An 18,545-nucleotide genomic window follows, 5' to 3' on the forward strand; every position below is an offset into this window, starting at 1 on the left:
TTCAGTCGCCTTGCTATCATCGACATCGCGGGAGTCTTGACTTTCTTTGACTTGGACACTCGGGTGACAGACAGTACAGGGCAGCAAGTGGTCGGCGAATTGTTAAAATTGGAGCGCAAAGATGTCTGGGATATGAAGTGGGCCAAGGATAATCCCGATTTGTTTGCAATGATGGAGAAGACGAGAATGTATGTCTTCAGAAACCTGGATCCTGAGGTATAAACAAGAAATGAATGTTAACAGTCCATAAATAATGAGTCAAATTCAAAATCCAAATATTCCACCTTTGTTTCTTTGAGGATTTATTGACATTACTGCACAAGTGTGAAAGTAAATTTAAAAATTTTCTGTGGTGTTTAAAAATATTTGTTTCGTAGTGGGAATAATACCTTTGAAATATCTTTGTTTCTCTAAAAGGCACTTTCTAGGTACTTATTTATTCTTTTAAAAGATGCACTCATACCTGGGCATGGAGGCATATTCTTGTAATCCCACTTCCTGAAAGGCTGAGGGAGGAGGACCATAATTTTTAAGGCCAACCTGGGCTATCTAGAAAGTTCCAGGCCAACTTGGACCATGTAGTGAGACCTAAACTAAAACAGAGCCCACCAACATGGAATCATGGCCACTCAATTGTCTTATTTTCTCTCTCTCTTATCAAAATTCAAAGAAAAGAAAATCACCAGGTTTATTTGCCAAAATTTCTTGAAGCAATCTAAATATGCATGTTTGAGATGGCCTTGTCTTTTTATTCTCTTGTGCTGTTAACTGTTTATGCTTACCTCATGTTTCTTGTGCTCTCTCCAGGCCACGCACCAATCCATACACTCTCTCTCTGCAGCTGTCCTCACACACACATCATGGTCTCTTTTTCCTGCTGTTCATTTTCAGGTCTTTTCTATTTATAGCTCACATCAGCTGATGTTTTTGAGAGTTGGCTTTTTTGTATTAAAACATATAATAAAACATTTTAGTATAGAATTGAAGCATGAGAGTTAAGAGAACAAGAGATGTCCTCAGAAAGAAAGACATCCCAGAGAGCATCTAAGAGAGAATCACTCCAGCTGACTTCTATGTTCTGGATTCTCCTGTCACTCAAGCTACTCTGGACCAACTCTTACCCATTTGCTTAGGCCATGCAAAATAATTTGATCTGTAGCTTAATCAAGAAGAATCTTTTAAAAACAATTTTTGGACTACTAATGATTTTCAATTTGGAATTTTATATTGTACTTTGCTAGAGTAAATAAATAATAAGAGACGAGTCAATAAATGTCTTACTTGATCCATTTCTATTTGTTCTTGAGAAGAAATTGTATAAGCAGGGATTTGAGCTGTCAAAGGTTTTCTGTAGCCATCTGTTTAGTGGTGCGCTGCTGCCCTGTTAAGATACCACACTGTTTGTGCATTTCCCTCTTCTGAGCTCTGCTGGGGCTCTTTGGATCATGAGAGAATATGTTAGTTGCCTCTTAAAGGCTCTGTTAAGGCATTAAGGAGTTTCACGGTCTTTGTAACTCTTACCACCCTGAGAAACGGTTCAAAGAGAAGACATCCCTGACTGTTGCCCTTGCATGGCTTCTTGCAAGGACCAGAGGAAAGTTTGGCTCTTGCCACAAAATCAGTGTGGGAATTTGACAGGTGTACACAGGATAACCTCGAAGATATAAGAGTGCTTTCTGAATGCTAGAGCCCTTTCCGTAGTCTTGGCTCCACTCCTGGTAAGCCTGGAGTCATACGCCTGGACACAGCTCCAGAGAGTGGAGGTTTATTAGGGTTGCGCAATGTGTGCAGAGTATGGTCAGTCTAGCACCAAGGGAAGTCTTTGTCTGGAGGAGATAATAAGTAGCTCTAACAGACTAGCTTCTATTAAAACACACACACACACACACACACACACACACACACACAATTTTCTTTATTTGAACTTGTTGTCTTGCTTGGTGTAGAACTCTTGGTATATTAAGTTTAGAGCCAGATCAGTTTTTAAAAACAACCTGAGCACCGTCAAGAATTGTTTGTATACTGTGCTGTTCTGTCTTCTGCATTCCTGAGGACAGAGGCCTCTGTCACTGCTCTGCTGGTCCTTCCTCCAGCTGCTGGGAGAAGATGCCTGGACACAGCTGCAGGATACGTTCCTTCCGGACACGGCCGTCTGCGTTAGCACTCAGGAGGCGAGCTGTGGTCTGACAGTTAGTGGCTGGATGTGATTTTCCACGTGAGGATAGATAGATGAGGGATCACTCTTTTCATGTTGGGAGGGAGGGAGGGAGGGAGGAGACAGCCATTCCATAGTTGCCTGTCTTGTGTTAAAGTGATCCCTGGAGCCAGCAGATTCTTTCTAAGAACCCTTAAGCCTGTAGACTAATTTGTGAGGTGAAGGTAAAATTTGATATAATCTCCCAATCTAGTTAAATAGGTGTATTCAAGCCTCAGTGTGTCTCCGTGGGCTAAGACAGAGTAGCTAAGTAGGACACTTCAGGAAGCCAACTGTTGTATTCCACATGCTGTGAGGCCTCGGACTGTGTAGAGTGGGACCCCAGGGTTTCTTGATACAGTACTGGGTACCAAGGCTTGGATGCCTGTTTGAATAACAATAAACACCTGGCTTACTGGCTACGTGAGTGTGCCCTGCTTCGTAGCTCGTGAGTGTGGCACACCACGTTCAGTTGCGGTATGGATGAGTTCCTTGTGTATTTTGGAAAATAAAGTTGCTTGCTGTAATTTGGCCTTTACAGCTTCATCTGTCAACTTGACACAGCCTCGAGTTACCCAAGATGAGAGTCTCAACTGAGGGATTGTCCAGATCCCGTTGCTCTGTGACTCTGTCTGTGGGGGATTATCTTGATTGTTAATTGATGCAGGAGGGCCCAGCCCACTCTGATTGATGCTGTTTGCTGACTAGTCCTTCAGGGCTGTATAAGAACGCTCGCTAAGTATGAGCCTGCAAGGGAGCCAGCAAGCGGTGGGCATCCGTGGTGTCTGCTTCAAGCTCCCACTGAGTTCCTGCTCTGACTTCCCCCAGGGGTGCACTGTGACCTGGAAGTGTAAGCTTCTTTCTCTAAGTTGCTTTTGGTCACGGGGTTTATTACAGCAACAGAGAGGAAGCCAGAGCATAATACAAGCAGAAGTCGAGTTTTAGGAAGATGAATTCCCCCCAAATTTTTGCAAATTACTTATATGCCAACATTTATAAACTATTGTGAAAACTCTTCACTTCTGTCCTTCCTTCATCTTTCCCATTCTCCCTTTCCCCATGGTTTTTCATCATTTAAAGAGCTTTTATTAAAGCTATGATTTGAAAATTCAAATTGTATTTTTCTGTGTAGTTATCAATTCTGTTACATAAAACAGAGCTGACATCTTAAGGTATCCCACAGTGAAGAATTACAAAATTAAAGGAATGCTTTCCTTTTTTTTTTAATTTTAGTTTTTCGAGACAGGGCTTTTCTATATAGTTTTGGTGCCTATCCTGGATCTCACTCTGTAGACCAGGCTGGCCTCAAACTCACAGAGACCCATCTGGCTCTACCTCTAGGATTAAAGACATGTGCCACCACTGCCCAGCAGGAATGCCTTACGTTTTTATACTTTATTTTTCTAGGGTCGTGATATATTTTTTAATCTATAGATTACCTTTTATGACTTTAGCATTTGCTTTATTGTAGTATCTAATTAAAATTATTTCTAGTGATAAACAGGTCTATACAAGTATATTTGGTTTAAAGGATAGTATCAAAATAATGGAAACATAAAAAAGACCCTATGAGAAATGTCTCATTACATGTTCTTCTCTTCAAATTAAATTCTGTTGTGATGGTATTTCCTGAGACAGGGACACATTGTATAACAAAGGCCTGCCCCTTAATCTCTGATCCTCCTGCTTCCAACTCCCATGTGCTGGGATTACAGGTGTGCACTGCCATGCCTGGCTCTGTTTATGTGAGCATGTTACTGATGAAAACATGTTATCTGCCGTATGCAAAAAAAAAAAAAAATCACCCTTTTAAAGGTAATTAAAAGATTTTATAAATTTTTCTCATATGATTTGATGTTTTAACTAACTTGTGCTTTTCCAAAGAAGAGATTCTTGATGCCCCATTGGATAGGTCTATTGTGCATGTGAGAGCCTCAGTCTTAGGCATACTGAACCCAAACTATGAATTTTTACCTTTTATTTTCGTCATTTTGACATCTTTCTTTTATAATAATTATATAATAGATAGTATAATTATGTATACATATATTATGAAAAATGTAATTTTGATGATTTTTTTTTATCCTGTTTCTTCTATAGTATTCTTGGTGGTATTAAGTAGATTGGAAGTTTATTCATTTTGTCTTATATAATATTGTATATATTGTTTTCTGCTAAGGATATAGGGCATCTACTTTACCTTACAGTATGTAGATCCCACACTTTATTTCTGCAACTGTCTATATGATAAGAGACATACATGTAATATCCATATATTTACATGTTGGCAAGTAAAATCTTATGTAGGGAATATATCAGGTACAAAGAAGGCAGACTGTAGTTTGCTGTGGGATTTGTAAGGTAGATGTACTTAATTAGATCCAAATACAATGTTTATCATATTTACTAGGAATTCAACTAATTACGTAGTTAGGTAAGAAAGCATCCATTTCTTTTAGAGACATGTATATAATTATAGAGGTGAAATATGGTACCAGTCAGAAATTTAGTGGTGTATATGCAGTGGAATGTTAACTATTTAGGTGATGGGCATATGGCATTACTGACATTCTATTTTTTTTTTTTGAAAGTTTTGACAATACAGTTTAAAATCAGGATTCCTTGGGGGGTGTTTTGTATGATGAGACGTAACACTCATTTTTGCCTTTAAAGGAACCCATTCAGACCTCTGGATATATTTGCAACTTTGAAGAATTAGAAATTAAATCTGTTCTTTTGGATGAGATTCTAAAGGTAACTAACAACAGAATTGCACCTGGGGGAAAATGGAGCCGGGAGAAACCTGGGGGACCCTTTCTGGCATTGTCTGTGCCTCTGTAGGAAGCCCGATTGTCCATGGGAGACTCCGTTTGTCTATTTTCCAAATAACTCTTTTTTTTTTTTTTTTTGGTTTTTCGAGACAGGGTTTCTCTGTGTAGCTTTGGAGCCTGTCCTGGAACTTGCTCTGTAGCTCAGGCTGGCCTCGAACTCACAGAGATCTGCCTGCCTCTGCCTCCCGAGTGCTGGGATTAAAGGCGTGCGCCACCACTGCCCGGCCCAAATAACTCTTAAGATCCAAACATGGGGATTTCTTTTTCTTTGTTTTGCTCACAGTATACTAGTTTGTTTTATTTTATTATCTTCTTTTTAATTGTAGGGAAGAAATATCCTCTGCAGGCAGCCTTTTGAATTCATTTATTTCTTCTTCACTTTCAGAATCCAGAACATCCTAGCAAGGATTACATAATGAATTTTGAGATCCGGTCCCTTCGAGATAGTCGAGCGTTGATTGAGAAGGTTGGAATTGAAGATGCGTCTCAATTCATAGAGGACAATCCACACCCCCGACTTTGGTATTTTAAAAACCCCAGCATTCCCCCAAGTCAGTATGCTTTTAAAGTCCCAACTCTGTTACCCTCTGTTTCCCACTAGCCTCCTCAGGGGAACTGGAATCTCTTCTGCTCTTCTTTTCAAGCATGTTATATGAAAAATGTTTGCATGTGCTAACACAATCATTTTTACCAGAAATCCACCAGATTTTTTTTTTTTTTTACCGTGTTTCACTGATTGAATTCTGATACAAGACTTGTCTATTAGTCCTACGCAATAGGTTTTCTGTGTCTTTTGAAAACCCAGGCGCCTGTTGGCTGAGGCCGCCCTGCAGAAGCTGGACTTGTACACGGCCCAGCAGGCGTTCGTGCGCTGCAAGGATTACCAAGGCATCAAGTTTGTGAAGCGCCTGGGGAACCTGCAGAGTGAGGCGATGAAGCAGGCTGAGATTATCGCCTACTTTGGCAGGTTTGAGGAAGCCGAAAGGATGTATCTGGACATGGACAGAAGGTAAATTAGGAAGGCAGCCATCCCCAAGTGTTTTTCTGCTCATAGTGTTCTACAAATGGAGACCATAAAGTAGACGAAATATATTGTACCATTTCTTTTAGAAAATAGTTTTCAATTAGGAATACAACTGGGCATTTCACAGGCCTCATTAATTTTTATTTTAAAATTTGAGAGCACTTTTCATCTCTGCTTTTCTTTGATTTATTATGTTTAAATTTTTTTTTTTTTTTTTTTTTTTTGTGTGTGTGTGTGTGTGTTTTGTTTGCATGTGTTTGCACATGTAGGTATTTGTGGAGGCCAGAGGTGAATGCTGGGTGTCTTCCGCTGCCATTTTCCACCTTTCTGAGACAGGGTCTCTCACTGAACCTGTTCCTGGCATTTTGGCTAGATTAGCTGGCTGGCAGGTTCTCGGGGGCTGTCTCTGTGTGCTCAGTGCTGGGGCCACACACGCCATGGCCATGCCCAGCCTTCACGTGGGTGCCACGAATCTGAATTCAGGTCTTCATGCTGTGCCACAAGTATTTAATCACTGAGCCATTTCTGTTTAAATATGTGTTCATACATTACTATGGAGATGCTGTTCATTTAGTAAAGAAAACAGTTGAGAAGTCTATAGAGACTGGAGACTTTTTTTTTTTTTTGAGATAGGGTTTCTCTGTGTAGCTTTGGAGCCTGTCCTGGAATTTATTCTGTAGACCAGGCTGGCCTTGAACTCATAGAGATGATTCTCCTGCCTCTGCCTCCCGAGTGCTAGGATTAAAGGCATGTGCCACTATTGTCCAACAAGACTGGGGACTCTTATTATTTATTATATAGGTCATAATTTGAGTTTTGATTGTTGACGCCATTATTTAATTTTCTTCTCTCGGGAATGATAAAATAAAAGTCAAAAGAGAGATTGTTTTATGACTTATATTTAGTTTTTCTTTATATAATATATGAGCTTCATTTCAGCACTAAGCATGTAATCTAATTTTCACTAATTGGTATTTATACCCCCAGAAGATCCCTTCTACGTCTTAAGCCCTGAGAACAAATACAAAACCAAGCCCTTATACTATATATTTCATTTTGCAATAAACCCGATTGTGTCTAAGAAATCCATGAAAAGAGGTAATTATTATTTATGCCATTAGTTTGCTCAGTAAGCTGGAAATCTAGGAAAGAAGACTAGAAAGAGCCTCTTACTCCGGTGTCGTTTCTGCTTGGATCGCTGTGATGGAAGTACCTCAGGCCGGCTAATCCATAAAGCACAGATGGTTGTTTCTCACAGCTCTGGAGGCCGGGGAGTCCATGGCTGAGGGTCTAGAGCTGTGATGTCTGCTGGGAGCCCTGCCTGGACCTCCAGGGTGGTGCCTTGAATTTCCACATGGTGGAAAACAAGGGTAAAAGAACGTCAGCTTTCTCTGGTGCCCTTCTTATGAAGGCATGTTGTTTTTTACTCTCTCTCTCTCTTTTTTTTTTTTTTTTTTGAGACAGGGTTTCTCTGTGTAGTTTTGGTGCCTGTCCTGGATCTCACTCTGTAGACCAGGCTGGCCTCGAACTCACAGAGATCTGCCTGGCTCTGCCTCCTGAGTGCTGGGATTAAAGGTGTGCGCCACCACCACCTGGCTATTTTTTTTTTTACTCTTTTGGGGGTCCGCCACCCAGCTCCCAAATAGATCACACATGGAGGCTTATTCTTAATTATGAATGCCCAGCCTTAGCTTGGCTTAGTTTCTAGCCAGCTTAATGTACCATAATTTAACCTGTCTCTCTTTTGCCTCTGGGCTTTTCCCGTTCTCTTACTTCTGTAAATCTTACTCTTACACCGTGACTTGCTGTGTAGCTGGACGGTTGGCTCTGGAGTCCTCCTCCTTCTCTGGCTCATAGATCTCTTCACTCCTCCATCCCTTTTCTTCTCCCAGATTTCTCCTTCTATATAGTCTCTCTGCCTGCCAGCCCTGCCTATCCTCCTGCCTCGCTATTGGCCGTTCTGCTCTTTATTAGACCCACAGGTGTTTTAGACAGGCACAGTAACACAGCTTCACAGAGTTAAACAAATGCAACATAAACAAAACTAACACACCTTAAAAATAATATTCTACTACAAAGGCATTCATCATCTCACGAGAGAGGCTTGATCATTTCCCCAAACATACCATGTCTTGATGCTACCACAATTGGGATTAAATTTCAACATGAGGTTTTGAGAGGACATGCCTTCAAACTATAACTTCTGCTCTCTCCCAGTTGCCTCTTACTGGCCAGGCTGTTTCCAGAGTGTCTGGAGATAATCAAAGCTCCTAGAACTGTGTCTAGCACACAGCAGGCAATTGACAAGCTTTGTAGAGGGAATGAATGAAACTTTTTTGTTTTTCAGAGACCTCGCTATTGGTCTGAGGCTGAAATTGGGGGATTGGTTCAGAGTACTGCAGCTCCTGAAAACTGGGTCTGGTGACGCAGACGACAGTCTCCTCGAACAAGCCCACAATGCCATTGGAGACTACTTTGCTGATCGACAAAAGTGGTACGTGAGCTACCTGAAGTACCTGATGCGTTCTTGCATGCTTGGAATTATTCCGTTACGCGGACTACCTCCCCAGGGAATGGTGCTGTCAGAGTGAAGGCCCTTCTCCTGAATCCTGAAATTCCAACGGCCCTGTGATGCATTTGCTCTCTGGATGCACACTGGAGAGCAAGTCATTCTTGAGCTGAGAGATAAGCCTGGCATCACTTTGCCATCTATACACAAGACTCTTGTACCTAGCTTCAGAAAACACTCCACTGTTTTGAGACCACAACCATGTTGTCTATGATTTATTTGTGAACATAGTTAAAAAAAAAGTATATTTACTTGTTTTGTTATAGATTTTTTTCCAGAAAGTATTGCTTTATTCCAAAGTTTTCATTGCGATTAATATGCTTATTTATGTCAATGATGCGAGTACTTCTCTGACATTGTAAATTAAACAATGTGAGAGCATTCAGAGAATATTACAAGTTGAATTTGCTACATTGTCTTTAGATTTAAAAGAATGTGAGCTTTAAAGGTAGTGTGTAACTGAAGACGATGAAGTAAGACAAGCACTAGAAATCCTAATGAAAGACTACTTGGGGGAAGTTCTTGGTTATCTGGAGACTTATGTACTGATCATGAAGGTTTTTCTTTCATCCACAGGCTGAATGCTGTACAGTATTACGTCAAAGGCAGGAACCAGGAGCGCCTAGCCGAATGCTATTATATGCTAGAAGATTATGAGGGGCTAGAGAATCTTGCCAATTCACTTCCAGAAAACCACAAGTTGCTTCCAGTAGGTATTCCATATTTTTATTTTTAGTCAAGAAATATCCTCTGTAGCAATGAAAACTGAAAGTTAATCTATAATTTCATGGTTTCTTAGACATGGGATGAAGCTTTAATTTTATTTTAGAATCAATATGTCAGCATTACTGAATTCTTGAGCTGCAGGGAGAAATCATTGAGATCCTTAGTACTTCACTAGAGCATAGCCTCGTGTGAGTCCAAGGTCATTCAGAATTTGCTTCTAATTAATTCGAAAGGTCACATCAACAGTGAAGTTCACCATTAAAATGACTAAAAGCAGCATGTCCCTTCCTTGACTGTTACTTTTAGGCCTCTGAGTTGATGTTGAGTGCTGCTCATGTCTGTATTTATTTGTTTCGTGTATAACTCAGTACCTGTGGTATTAGTCACTCTCAGCCGCAGGGTCATACACATATGGGTTGTGGGTTCCATCCTAAAAGCTGCCTGTTAATTAATAGACAGGTCTAGAGTTCTCTGGCAGTTCAGGTTTCTTATAAAGGAGCAGTGGGCTCCCACTGTCATGTTGGTCCCATTTGCTCTTAACACAACCCCGTGTGTTTTCTTAAGTAGGAGAGAGACTGAAATTTCTTAGAAATCGCTTATTTTTGAAGTGATGGGTGGGGTGAGAAAAACTCTAACTAGTAATGAGAGAAACAAAAAGATGGCAGGAAGGTGTGTGGTGGTGGTCGATGCCCCAGCCTCCTGCCACCGTCTGGGGAACTTGTTTTGGGGTTAGCTTCGAGAACTGATGAAGGGGGCATTTCTTTTCTCCTTTTTGATTTTGCCATGCTAAGATTCAAACTTGACACTTGACCATTAAACTGTCTCCCACCCCAGTCTGCATCTGTCTATCTATCTATCATCTATCTATCTATCTATCTATCTATCTATCTATCTATCTATCTATCTATCATCTATCTATCTATCTATCTATCTATCTATCTATCTATCTATCTATCTATCTATCGAGGGATCTTGCTTTGTTGTCTAGGGCATCAGCTCCTTTGTCTCAACCTCCTGTGTGACTGTGGTTAGAGATGTGGACCACAGGCATGGCATGAAGTGCTCCTTAGATTAGATTTGATGTGTCTCATGTATCCTAGGATGCCTTGAACTCACTTGTAGCCAGGGGTGACTTTTGATGCTTCTGCCTCTAGCCACTGGGTGGTGCTGGGAATGTACCACCATGGCAGTTTATGTGGTGCTGGGGGCCAAACCCAGGGCTTCGTGCTTGCCAGGCAACATTCTACCAACCGAGCCTCATCCCAAGTCCTGGGGTATTTCTTAATATGATTGGGAGCTCGAACATAGTAACACATGAGTTCATTTACAGGTTATTATTGTTTTTTTAACACTACCCAGTAGGATGCATGCTTTCATTTTTTTCTTTTTTCTTTCTTTTCTGAGACAGTCTCACTGTATAGCCCAGGCTGGTCTTGAACTTACAGAATCTGGTCTCAGCCTTATGATTTAAAGGAAGGCAGGGCAGTGTCTTCAGGGCTTGAGCCAATGAAACGCTAGTTCCGTGGAAGTAGGCACTGTGGCATCCATCCTGACCTGTAACCTCTGCCCCTGTCTGAAAGAAAAATCACTAACCACCGATGTAGTATTCAGGTGTCCCCACCAGTTTATCCTTCATGTGTCCCTGTGGAGTTTTGATAAATTAAAATCTAAATGATTTCCCAGGTCTCTGAAATCCGGTAATAGTGTTTGGTGCTTACAGGAAATAGCACAGATGTTTGTGAGAGTTGGAATGTGTGAACAAGCCGTGAGCGCATTCTTGAAGTGTAACCAACCAAAGGCAGCGGTGGACACCTGTGTACACCTCAACCAGGTGAGGAACTGACAGTTGCCATCTGGAAAGCCTGCCGTTTTAGAGATTTTTAACTGAAAGCAAAATTAAAGTCACTGAAATGGTCTCCAGTGTAAGGCATGGGGGGGGGGCTAGGTGTGGTTCAGGGAAAGAAGCCTAGCTCGTGGGTGTTTGTACTTAACCTCCTGTGCTACCACATGGGGTGACCTGCTCCCAACTTAGCCAACCAGGGAGCACAGAACAGATCGGTGCTTTCAAGTTTTTGTCTGGAAGTAATTTCATAATTTTCTGCATTTTGTTAGGTTGGGTTTGGTTTCCAGGAAAGGACTAGGTTAATGGTCACTCATTGCCTGGGGAAAGAATTGAGTTACTTGATCAATATTTATCTTGGCAGGTCTATTCCCTTTCTCCTTTATAGAAAACATGTTTTTGATATTTAAAAAAAAACCCGAAATTTAACTAAAAGTGCAGAATTATTACAGAAACTGTTGGCTATCAGTATATTCTTTTAAGCATTTTTTGAAGTGTTTTTATAAAGATCGATTTACCTTATAAACACAATTTGTAAATGTTAAATCTAATAGGATATTTTCTTAAATGGAACTGTAAATTTATTTTATAGTGAACACTAAAAAATGGATTCTTTTTCTGGCTTATAATATGTGCAAAAAGAGAATCGTAAGATTAATGTGATTATGTATTTTGAGACTTTGATTTTCAAATGTACTTCACCAAGAAATCCATCTTAGATGGTTCAATCATTTTGAAATGTTTGCTTACATAACTTACGATTGCTCTGATTTTTAATGACTTTTAGAATGTGTACTGGTCTTGCTCTATTTTGAAGTAGTGTTAGCATTTATTAACACTTAGGAGCTTATTGTGGGACTTTCAGGGTGTAAGTTCTTTAAATATTTGGGTGACTGAATGCTATAATTTTTTCCTAGTGGAACAAGGCTGTGGAATTGGCTAAAAGTCACAGTATGAAGGAAATTGGATCTCTGTTAGCTAGGTATGCGTCACATTTACTGGAGAAGAACAAGACTCTGGATGCCATTGAGCTCTATAGGAAAGCCAGCTACTTTTTTGATGCGGCTAAACTGATGTATAAGGTAATGCACAGTCCTGCTGAACATTATCTTGTTCTAGGCTAAACTGATGTATAAGGTAATGCACAGTCCTGCCAAACATTATCTTGTTCTAGTCACTGCTTTAAAAAAAAACTTTAAACTTTATTATTAAAAAACCTTGTAAATAAACATCACATACCCAAATTAACCAGTCCCAAAGTCTATACGTCTCAGTAGACTTCTACACGGTTAGAATAGCCATTCAAGGATATTTTTATGCACTTATCCATCACCATGCCTGAGAAATCCAGGATAGAATTGGAACTAGAACAATTAGCTTTGTATCTTCTTTTATAGCTTTTAAAAAAGTGCTGTCTGTTTTCTTTGTAAACAAGTGTCTGTCACAGCAAACCCCTCTTACGGCAAGTCTGTGTATTGCTGCCTTCCCTAACAAGGGTAGTTATGGAGGCTGGCAAATTGCCAGTTTATAAACAATTGTGTATTTGGTACAGAAGCTAACCAGAATTTAAGAATTTTCTGGGACTGCCAAGAACAAATTCTTTTAACTGGAATTAAATCCTATCGATAAGAAAGTTATGTCTTTGTAAAATGTGTACATTTTAAAACAACGTATTTCTTTATTATCCATAATACAGTATTAATATACATAAATTTTACACTGTTATGCTCTTTTCTTTCCTGACTTAATAAAGAGAAAGTTTTTTTTTCCCCTCAAAATCACTTAAATAAACGTAAACTTCTGAAGGACAGACCACTTTCCCACTCTGATTTAGTTACTTAATAGATTTTTTTTTTATAAATCTTATTTATTTATTATGTATACAACATTCTGCCACCATGTAACTTTGCACGCCAGAAGAGGGCACCAGATCTCATTGTAGATGGCTGTGAACCATCATGTGGGTGCTGGGAATTGAACTCAGGACCTCTGGAAGAGCAGTCAGTGCTCTTAATCTCTGAGCCATCTCTCCAGCCCAATAGATGTTATTTTTAAGATTGTTAGTTTCTATTCAGGTGACTAAGTTCTCAAGAAAAGACAATGACTTTTAAAATCTAAAACATAATTAAACTCATACTCCATTCTACACTCTCCCTCCTTTTAAAGAATCAAGTCTCAGTTAAGTTTGGAAATGGTTTTATTTGAATGGATACACACCAAGAAGTGTCTTCCCCATTGTTTGAAATGTCTAGATTGCAGATGAGGAGGCGAAGAAGAGAGCCAAGCCTCTGCGCGTGAAGAAGCTCTACGTCCTGTCAGCCCTGCTCATTGAGCAGTATCACGAGCAGATGAAAAATGCCCAGCGAGGGAAAGTCAAAGGGAAGAACTCGGAGGTAACGCAGGCCATTCCGATCATTCACATAGCACACAATGGCAAGTCTTCTCAAGACTTCTCCTGGACAAGTCCTTTCCTCTCTAGGCTGTGTTCTTTTCTTTAAGGGGCTTGAAGATTAGTAATGCCTCCTTTAGAGTAAGGATGCAGATTGAGAAATTGCTGTTTAGAAATATGGAGAACTGTTGTTCTTTAAGATTAGCTTGTAGGGTGCTGTAATTTACTTTTGTTAAAGAGTTTTTAATCAGAGAATTAAAAAACTTTCTTAGAATGTAAATCTATTTTTACTGTAAATGGATCTCATTACATTAAATAACATTTCACGTTGACTTAAAGTTTACTCAGGTCTATTTAAACTTTGGTCTTAATTTAGAAAGCTGTGGGTTGTGATGGAGAACTTGAATCTGTGACGACAGGAAAGATGATGAGATCTCTCGTGTAGCTGTGTGTTGTCTTAGTTTCAGACCTCACCTTCTGTGGAGAGGTGAGACTCTGTGTTTGCGCTGACCCAGGGCACTGGCTTTTCCCCCAGGCCACTTCTGCTTTGGCTGGCTTGCTAGAAGAGGAAGTTCTCTCTACAACTAGTCGGTTCACGGACAATGCCTGGAGAGGCGCCGAGGCCTACCACTTCTTCATACTCGCCCAGCGGCAGCTCTACGAGGGCTACGTAGACACTGCGTTGAAGACAGGTGGGCATGTCACCTGACAGGTGGGGACATCGGAAACTTGGAGTGAATAGCAACAGCTGGCTCTTCACTTGTCTTTATAGCAATTTTACTATTTCTGCCGGTGTGTTTATCTATACGTGTCAGGGTATGAATATACAGTTTATTTTGTGAATTCCTCTTTTTGAAGTCCCCCCCCCCTTTTAAAAAACATAGTGCACAGTGTTCACAGAAATATCAGGTGCTTTAGATAATAAACAAACGTGTAGTACTCATATGTCCTCTGTTCAAAGCCAAACACTATACAGGCTGTGCCTGGGTCTGGAGGAACTCTCCCTCTTCTCACATTGTATTGGAAGCTTGAACAGGCTCGCTTTGTGTGCCTTAACAATGCTTAAAGATATTTTCATGTCATACACATTTCTATAGTATTTATCTTTTCTTCATAAAGTGATTCTTGTTTAGTAATTCCAACCAAAACAGAGAAGTACAAAAAGACAAAATAATGGCATGAAGTAATTTTACAACTCAGAGATTACCATTGTGAACATTTGAGTAAACTTTTTTTCTCCTTTTAATTAGAAAAATCTCATTTATTCAGATAGGTTTTTTTGTTTTGGTGTGTGTGTGTGTGTGTGTGTGTGTGCATGCGCGTGTGTGCGTGTGTGACCGTAGCCCGTGTGTTGAGGTCAGAGGACAACTTTGAGAGTTGGTTCTCTCCTTTCACCGTGTGGATATTGGGGATCCAACTCAGGTCATCAGGCTTGATGGCAAGCATCATTTGGGTGAATTTTCTGAGACATTTTCCCACTTCAGAGCTTCAGAGCTCCCCCCCCACCCCCCCCCCACCCCGCCCCAGCTGAGGACCGAACCCAGGGCCTTGTGCTTGCTAGGCAAGCGCTCTACCACTGAGCTAAATCCCCAACCCCTGGAGCTTAATTTTTCTCCTCAGGAGTGTGTTAGTATTCCTTCCCTCATTGTTAAACATAGATCTATGACAGTTTTAACAGCTGCATCACAGTCTACCGCTTTTATGTACTGTCATCCATAGATTATTTACATGCAGTATAAATGTTCATCTTCTGGATTAACAGTATCTGAGGGCTTAGACATTTTTTCTGTTTATTAACTCCAATGAGTATAGTCTGAGATTTTGCTGTAAACTAAAGTATATGACTGACTGACACACACACAAACACACACACACAGAAACACACACACATACACACACACGATAAAAATGTATTTTCCCCTCACAGATTGGGAATTCTAGCTTCATGTGTGTGCGGTGAGACGGAACTTGCAGTCCTCTGGTCTCTGCCTGCCAAGTGCTGTAATTAGAGGCATGACCACCATCATGCTTCAGCAGACGCATTCTTAATTCCTCCCCAGTACTGTCCTCGTCTTACCTGTGCTTTATTATTATCATTGTGACTGTGACTGTACGCCACTTGTGCACAGGTGCCACAGAGGCCAGAAAGGGCTTGAGATCCCCCGGAGATGCTGTTATGGTGGTGATGAACACTCAGAACGGGTGCTGGGAACCAATCTCAGGGCCTCTGGGAGAAGCTTCAAGGGTCTAACCACCACGCTACATCTCCAGCCTCTACTTATACTTCAACTTTTAAAAATCATTACTCTGTCTGTTTCTTTCTTTTTTTCCTTTTTCCTCTGAAGAGCTTTAGTTTACTTCTGGTTTGTTCTGAATGTTTCTTTTGGAGTTTATTCCCATTTTTATTGTCATTAGTAATAGGTCTGTAAAAAAGGTTTTCCAATTGGCTGTTGGTTATATAAAGAAAATTGTTTTTATTTTTAAACTTATTTTATAGCAAATTACTTAATTTTAATTAATGTGATACAAGTTATGCAGCTTGAATATTTAGAGTTATGTGCCACTTCTAGACTTAGGCCGAGAGAAAACAGACGTCTGAGATTCTTCACCTATTGAGTCAAGAGATCCATGTCCTTCATCTTTTTCTATTTCAGTGTAAAATTATTAGAAATAGTATGTATCTTGTAACTATTGCCTGTGAAACTGCTGTGCTCCAAAGGTGAAATTAGAGGGTCTTGTTTATTATAACTCAACGAATATGTTTTAAAATAAAATTGTCCATCAACTTCTTGTTAACACTTGACCTTAGAACCAACTGGTGGGGCCGGGCGGTGGTGGCGCACACCTTTAATCCCAGCACTCGGGAGGCAGAGGCAGGAGGATCTCTGTGAGTTCGAGGCCAGCCTGGGCTACAGAAAGAACCAACTGGTGGACTCTAATGATAAGATGCAATGGACGTATTGTCATAAATTATACCATCAGAAGGATCTTTTTAAAAATGTCAGGGTCTGGAGAGGAGAAACAGAGAAATTGATGACCAATCTGATGCTGATTCTGCAGTGCATTTTAATAAAAGATTCTGTCTGTAGTGCAGAAGGGTTATAGATACGATGTGGCAGCTGTCAAAATAAATGGTCTGGGCTGACAGTGGGAAGCTCTTTGCACTCAGTCCTGTTCTCTCAGCAGGACAAAGAACATAAGGAACCTCATACTGCATTTTTTTTTTCATGAGCAGAAGTACATCGCCTTGAGAATAACAGCTAATGTAGTACTAATTCACCTTGTCTGGAACGCCACAGAAATTACTGTTGATCAAATAGAACAGAAGCCACACGTTTCAATACTGAGCCCGTTCGGTCTGGAAGTGAGCAGGGCTGTGTGTTATTTTAGTGACTTCACTCTTAGAACCCGGGTTATGTACTCTGTTTCCTCCTGCTGGTGTGCCCACCCCTCAGCATTTTTTTTTTTTTTTTTTTTTGCATTTGTTGAAGCTCACGTGGGTTAAGGTAAAACAGCGTCCATGGATCCTGTCCCGCACATGCTCATCCTGTACTTGTCTTTGTGATGCTAACGGCGCCATCTTTTCTAGCTCTTCATCTGAGGGACTATGAGGACATCATCCCCCCGGTTGAGATCTACTCGTTGCTAGCGCTCTGCGCTTGTGCAAGCAGAGCTTTCGGGACCTGCTCAAAGGCTTTTATTAAACTGGAATCGTTGGAAACACTCAGCACAGAACAGAAACAGCAGTATGAAGACCTGGCTCTGGAAATCTTCACCAAACACACACCAAAAGACAACAGGAAGTCCGAGTTGAACAGCCTTCTGGAAGGGTAGGTGCCGCGAACTTTAGATGCCGTCTACCTGATTAGAAGCTTGGATATAATAAAGCACTGAATGTTGAAGGAGTCTATGTTCATATTAAAATCAATTTTATTTATCCTACAAGGGTGTAGTAATGCTGTATTTAAAATAAGGGTTTTATTTTAAAAAATGTGAGATGTAAGTATTGTATTTGAAGTTTGTCTTGGAATGTTTTTCATTCTTCAGTATTTAAAATATATCAGATAGTTAGGCTAGACACATATTTTAAAGTCTAATTGTTTTCTCTCTTATTTTTACAGCGGAGAAGGAAAGCTGCCAACGTGCATCGCCACCGGAAGCCCAATCATTGAGTATCAGTTCTGGGTGTGCAAAGTCTGCAAGCACTATGTCCTCGCTCAGGAGATCAGCAACTACAACTTCTGTCCTTTATGCCACAGTTCAGTAGAATAAAGGAAAGAACTACCTTAACTCTAACGTATGTGAAGCATATGTACTCACCTGCACCTCTCTATGGAGTAATGCTTGATTTCCTTAGGCTTCACATGAAAATCAGCTCCATCATCTGGTAGCTGTACTTTTGTATAAAATATATATTAAAAACAAAACGAGGGCTGGAGTGTAGCTCAGTGGTAGAGTGCTTCCCAAGCATGCACAAGGCCCTGGGTCCACTGTCAGTAATGGAAAAAAAAAGATAGTTCGTGCATCACAGTGCAATGAGGAGATCACTTGAGGACTTTTCACATAAGACTTACAGATGTGAACTTAATTTCTCTGTATTTCCTGTCTGTCCATTTATCATTTATGTAGCTTATAGTCTGTGGTGAGTTACCACAGAAATACCTCCACCAGGGCATTTTTTCTCATATTCTCAAGGTTTTACTAGTTCATTAGAGACCCCTCGAGAAGCAGGTGGACATGGAGGAGGCAGGGGAGAGTTGATATAGCCTGTATTTCAGGGGGTGAAGTAACTGTTGTATGGAATGAGCTCTATTTCTATTTAAGGATTAAAGTCTTCTATAGTTTATTTTCATAACTGAGGAGATGGCATTTTAAGACTTTTTATTATTTGAAGTTTTAAAAAATATTTTATCCTCATTCACGAGGAGGCATTTGGGAGCCACTTTTCTTGTAATAAACATGAATGAACTGA

The 18,545-nt window shown here is 40.4% G+C and overlaps 1 protein-coding gene across 2 annotated transcripts in view; it reads left to right on the forward strand.

The window, feature by feature from the left end:
* Wdr35 (WD repeat domain 35) overlaps positions 1-18,545 on the forward strand; it is a 54,813-nt gene extending 36,268 nt beyond the window's left edge. For both annotated transcript variants that reach the window (XM_028867588.2, XM_028867589.2), the window contains 12 exons: positions 6-216; positions 4,868-4,948; positions 5,411-5,547; positions 5,831-6,034; positions 8,397-8,543; positions 9,195-9,327; positions 11,065-11,175; positions 12,102-12,266; positions 13,437-13,577; positions 14,109-14,265; positions 17,163-17,403; positions 17,695-18,545. In XM_028867588.2, the coding sequence (XP_028723421.1) occupies positions 6-216; positions 4,868-4,948; positions 5,411-5,547; positions 5,831-6,034; positions 8,397-8,543; positions 9,195-9,327; positions 11,065-11,175; positions 12,102-12,266; positions 13,437-13,577; positions 14,109-14,265; positions 17,163-17,403; positions 17,695-17,845 (1,879 nt within the window). In that variant the 3' untranslated portion in view covers positions 17,846-18,545. The remainder of the gene's footprint in view (positions 1-5; positions 217-4,867; positions 4,949-5,410; positions 5,548-5,830; positions 6,035-8,396; positions 8,544-9,194; positions 9,328-11,064; positions 11,176-12,101; positions 12,267-13,436; positions 13,578-14,108; positions 14,266-17,162; positions 17,404-17,694) is intronic.

The sequence above is a fragment of the Peromyscus leucopus genome, chromosome 22 (genome assembly GCF_004664715.2).
Source record: "Peromyscus leucopus breed LL Stock chromosome 22, UCI_PerLeu_2.1, whole genome shotgun sequence".
Lineage (NCBI taxonomy): Eukaryota > Metazoa > Chordata > Mammalia > Rodentia > Cricetidae > Peromyscus > Peromyscus leucopus.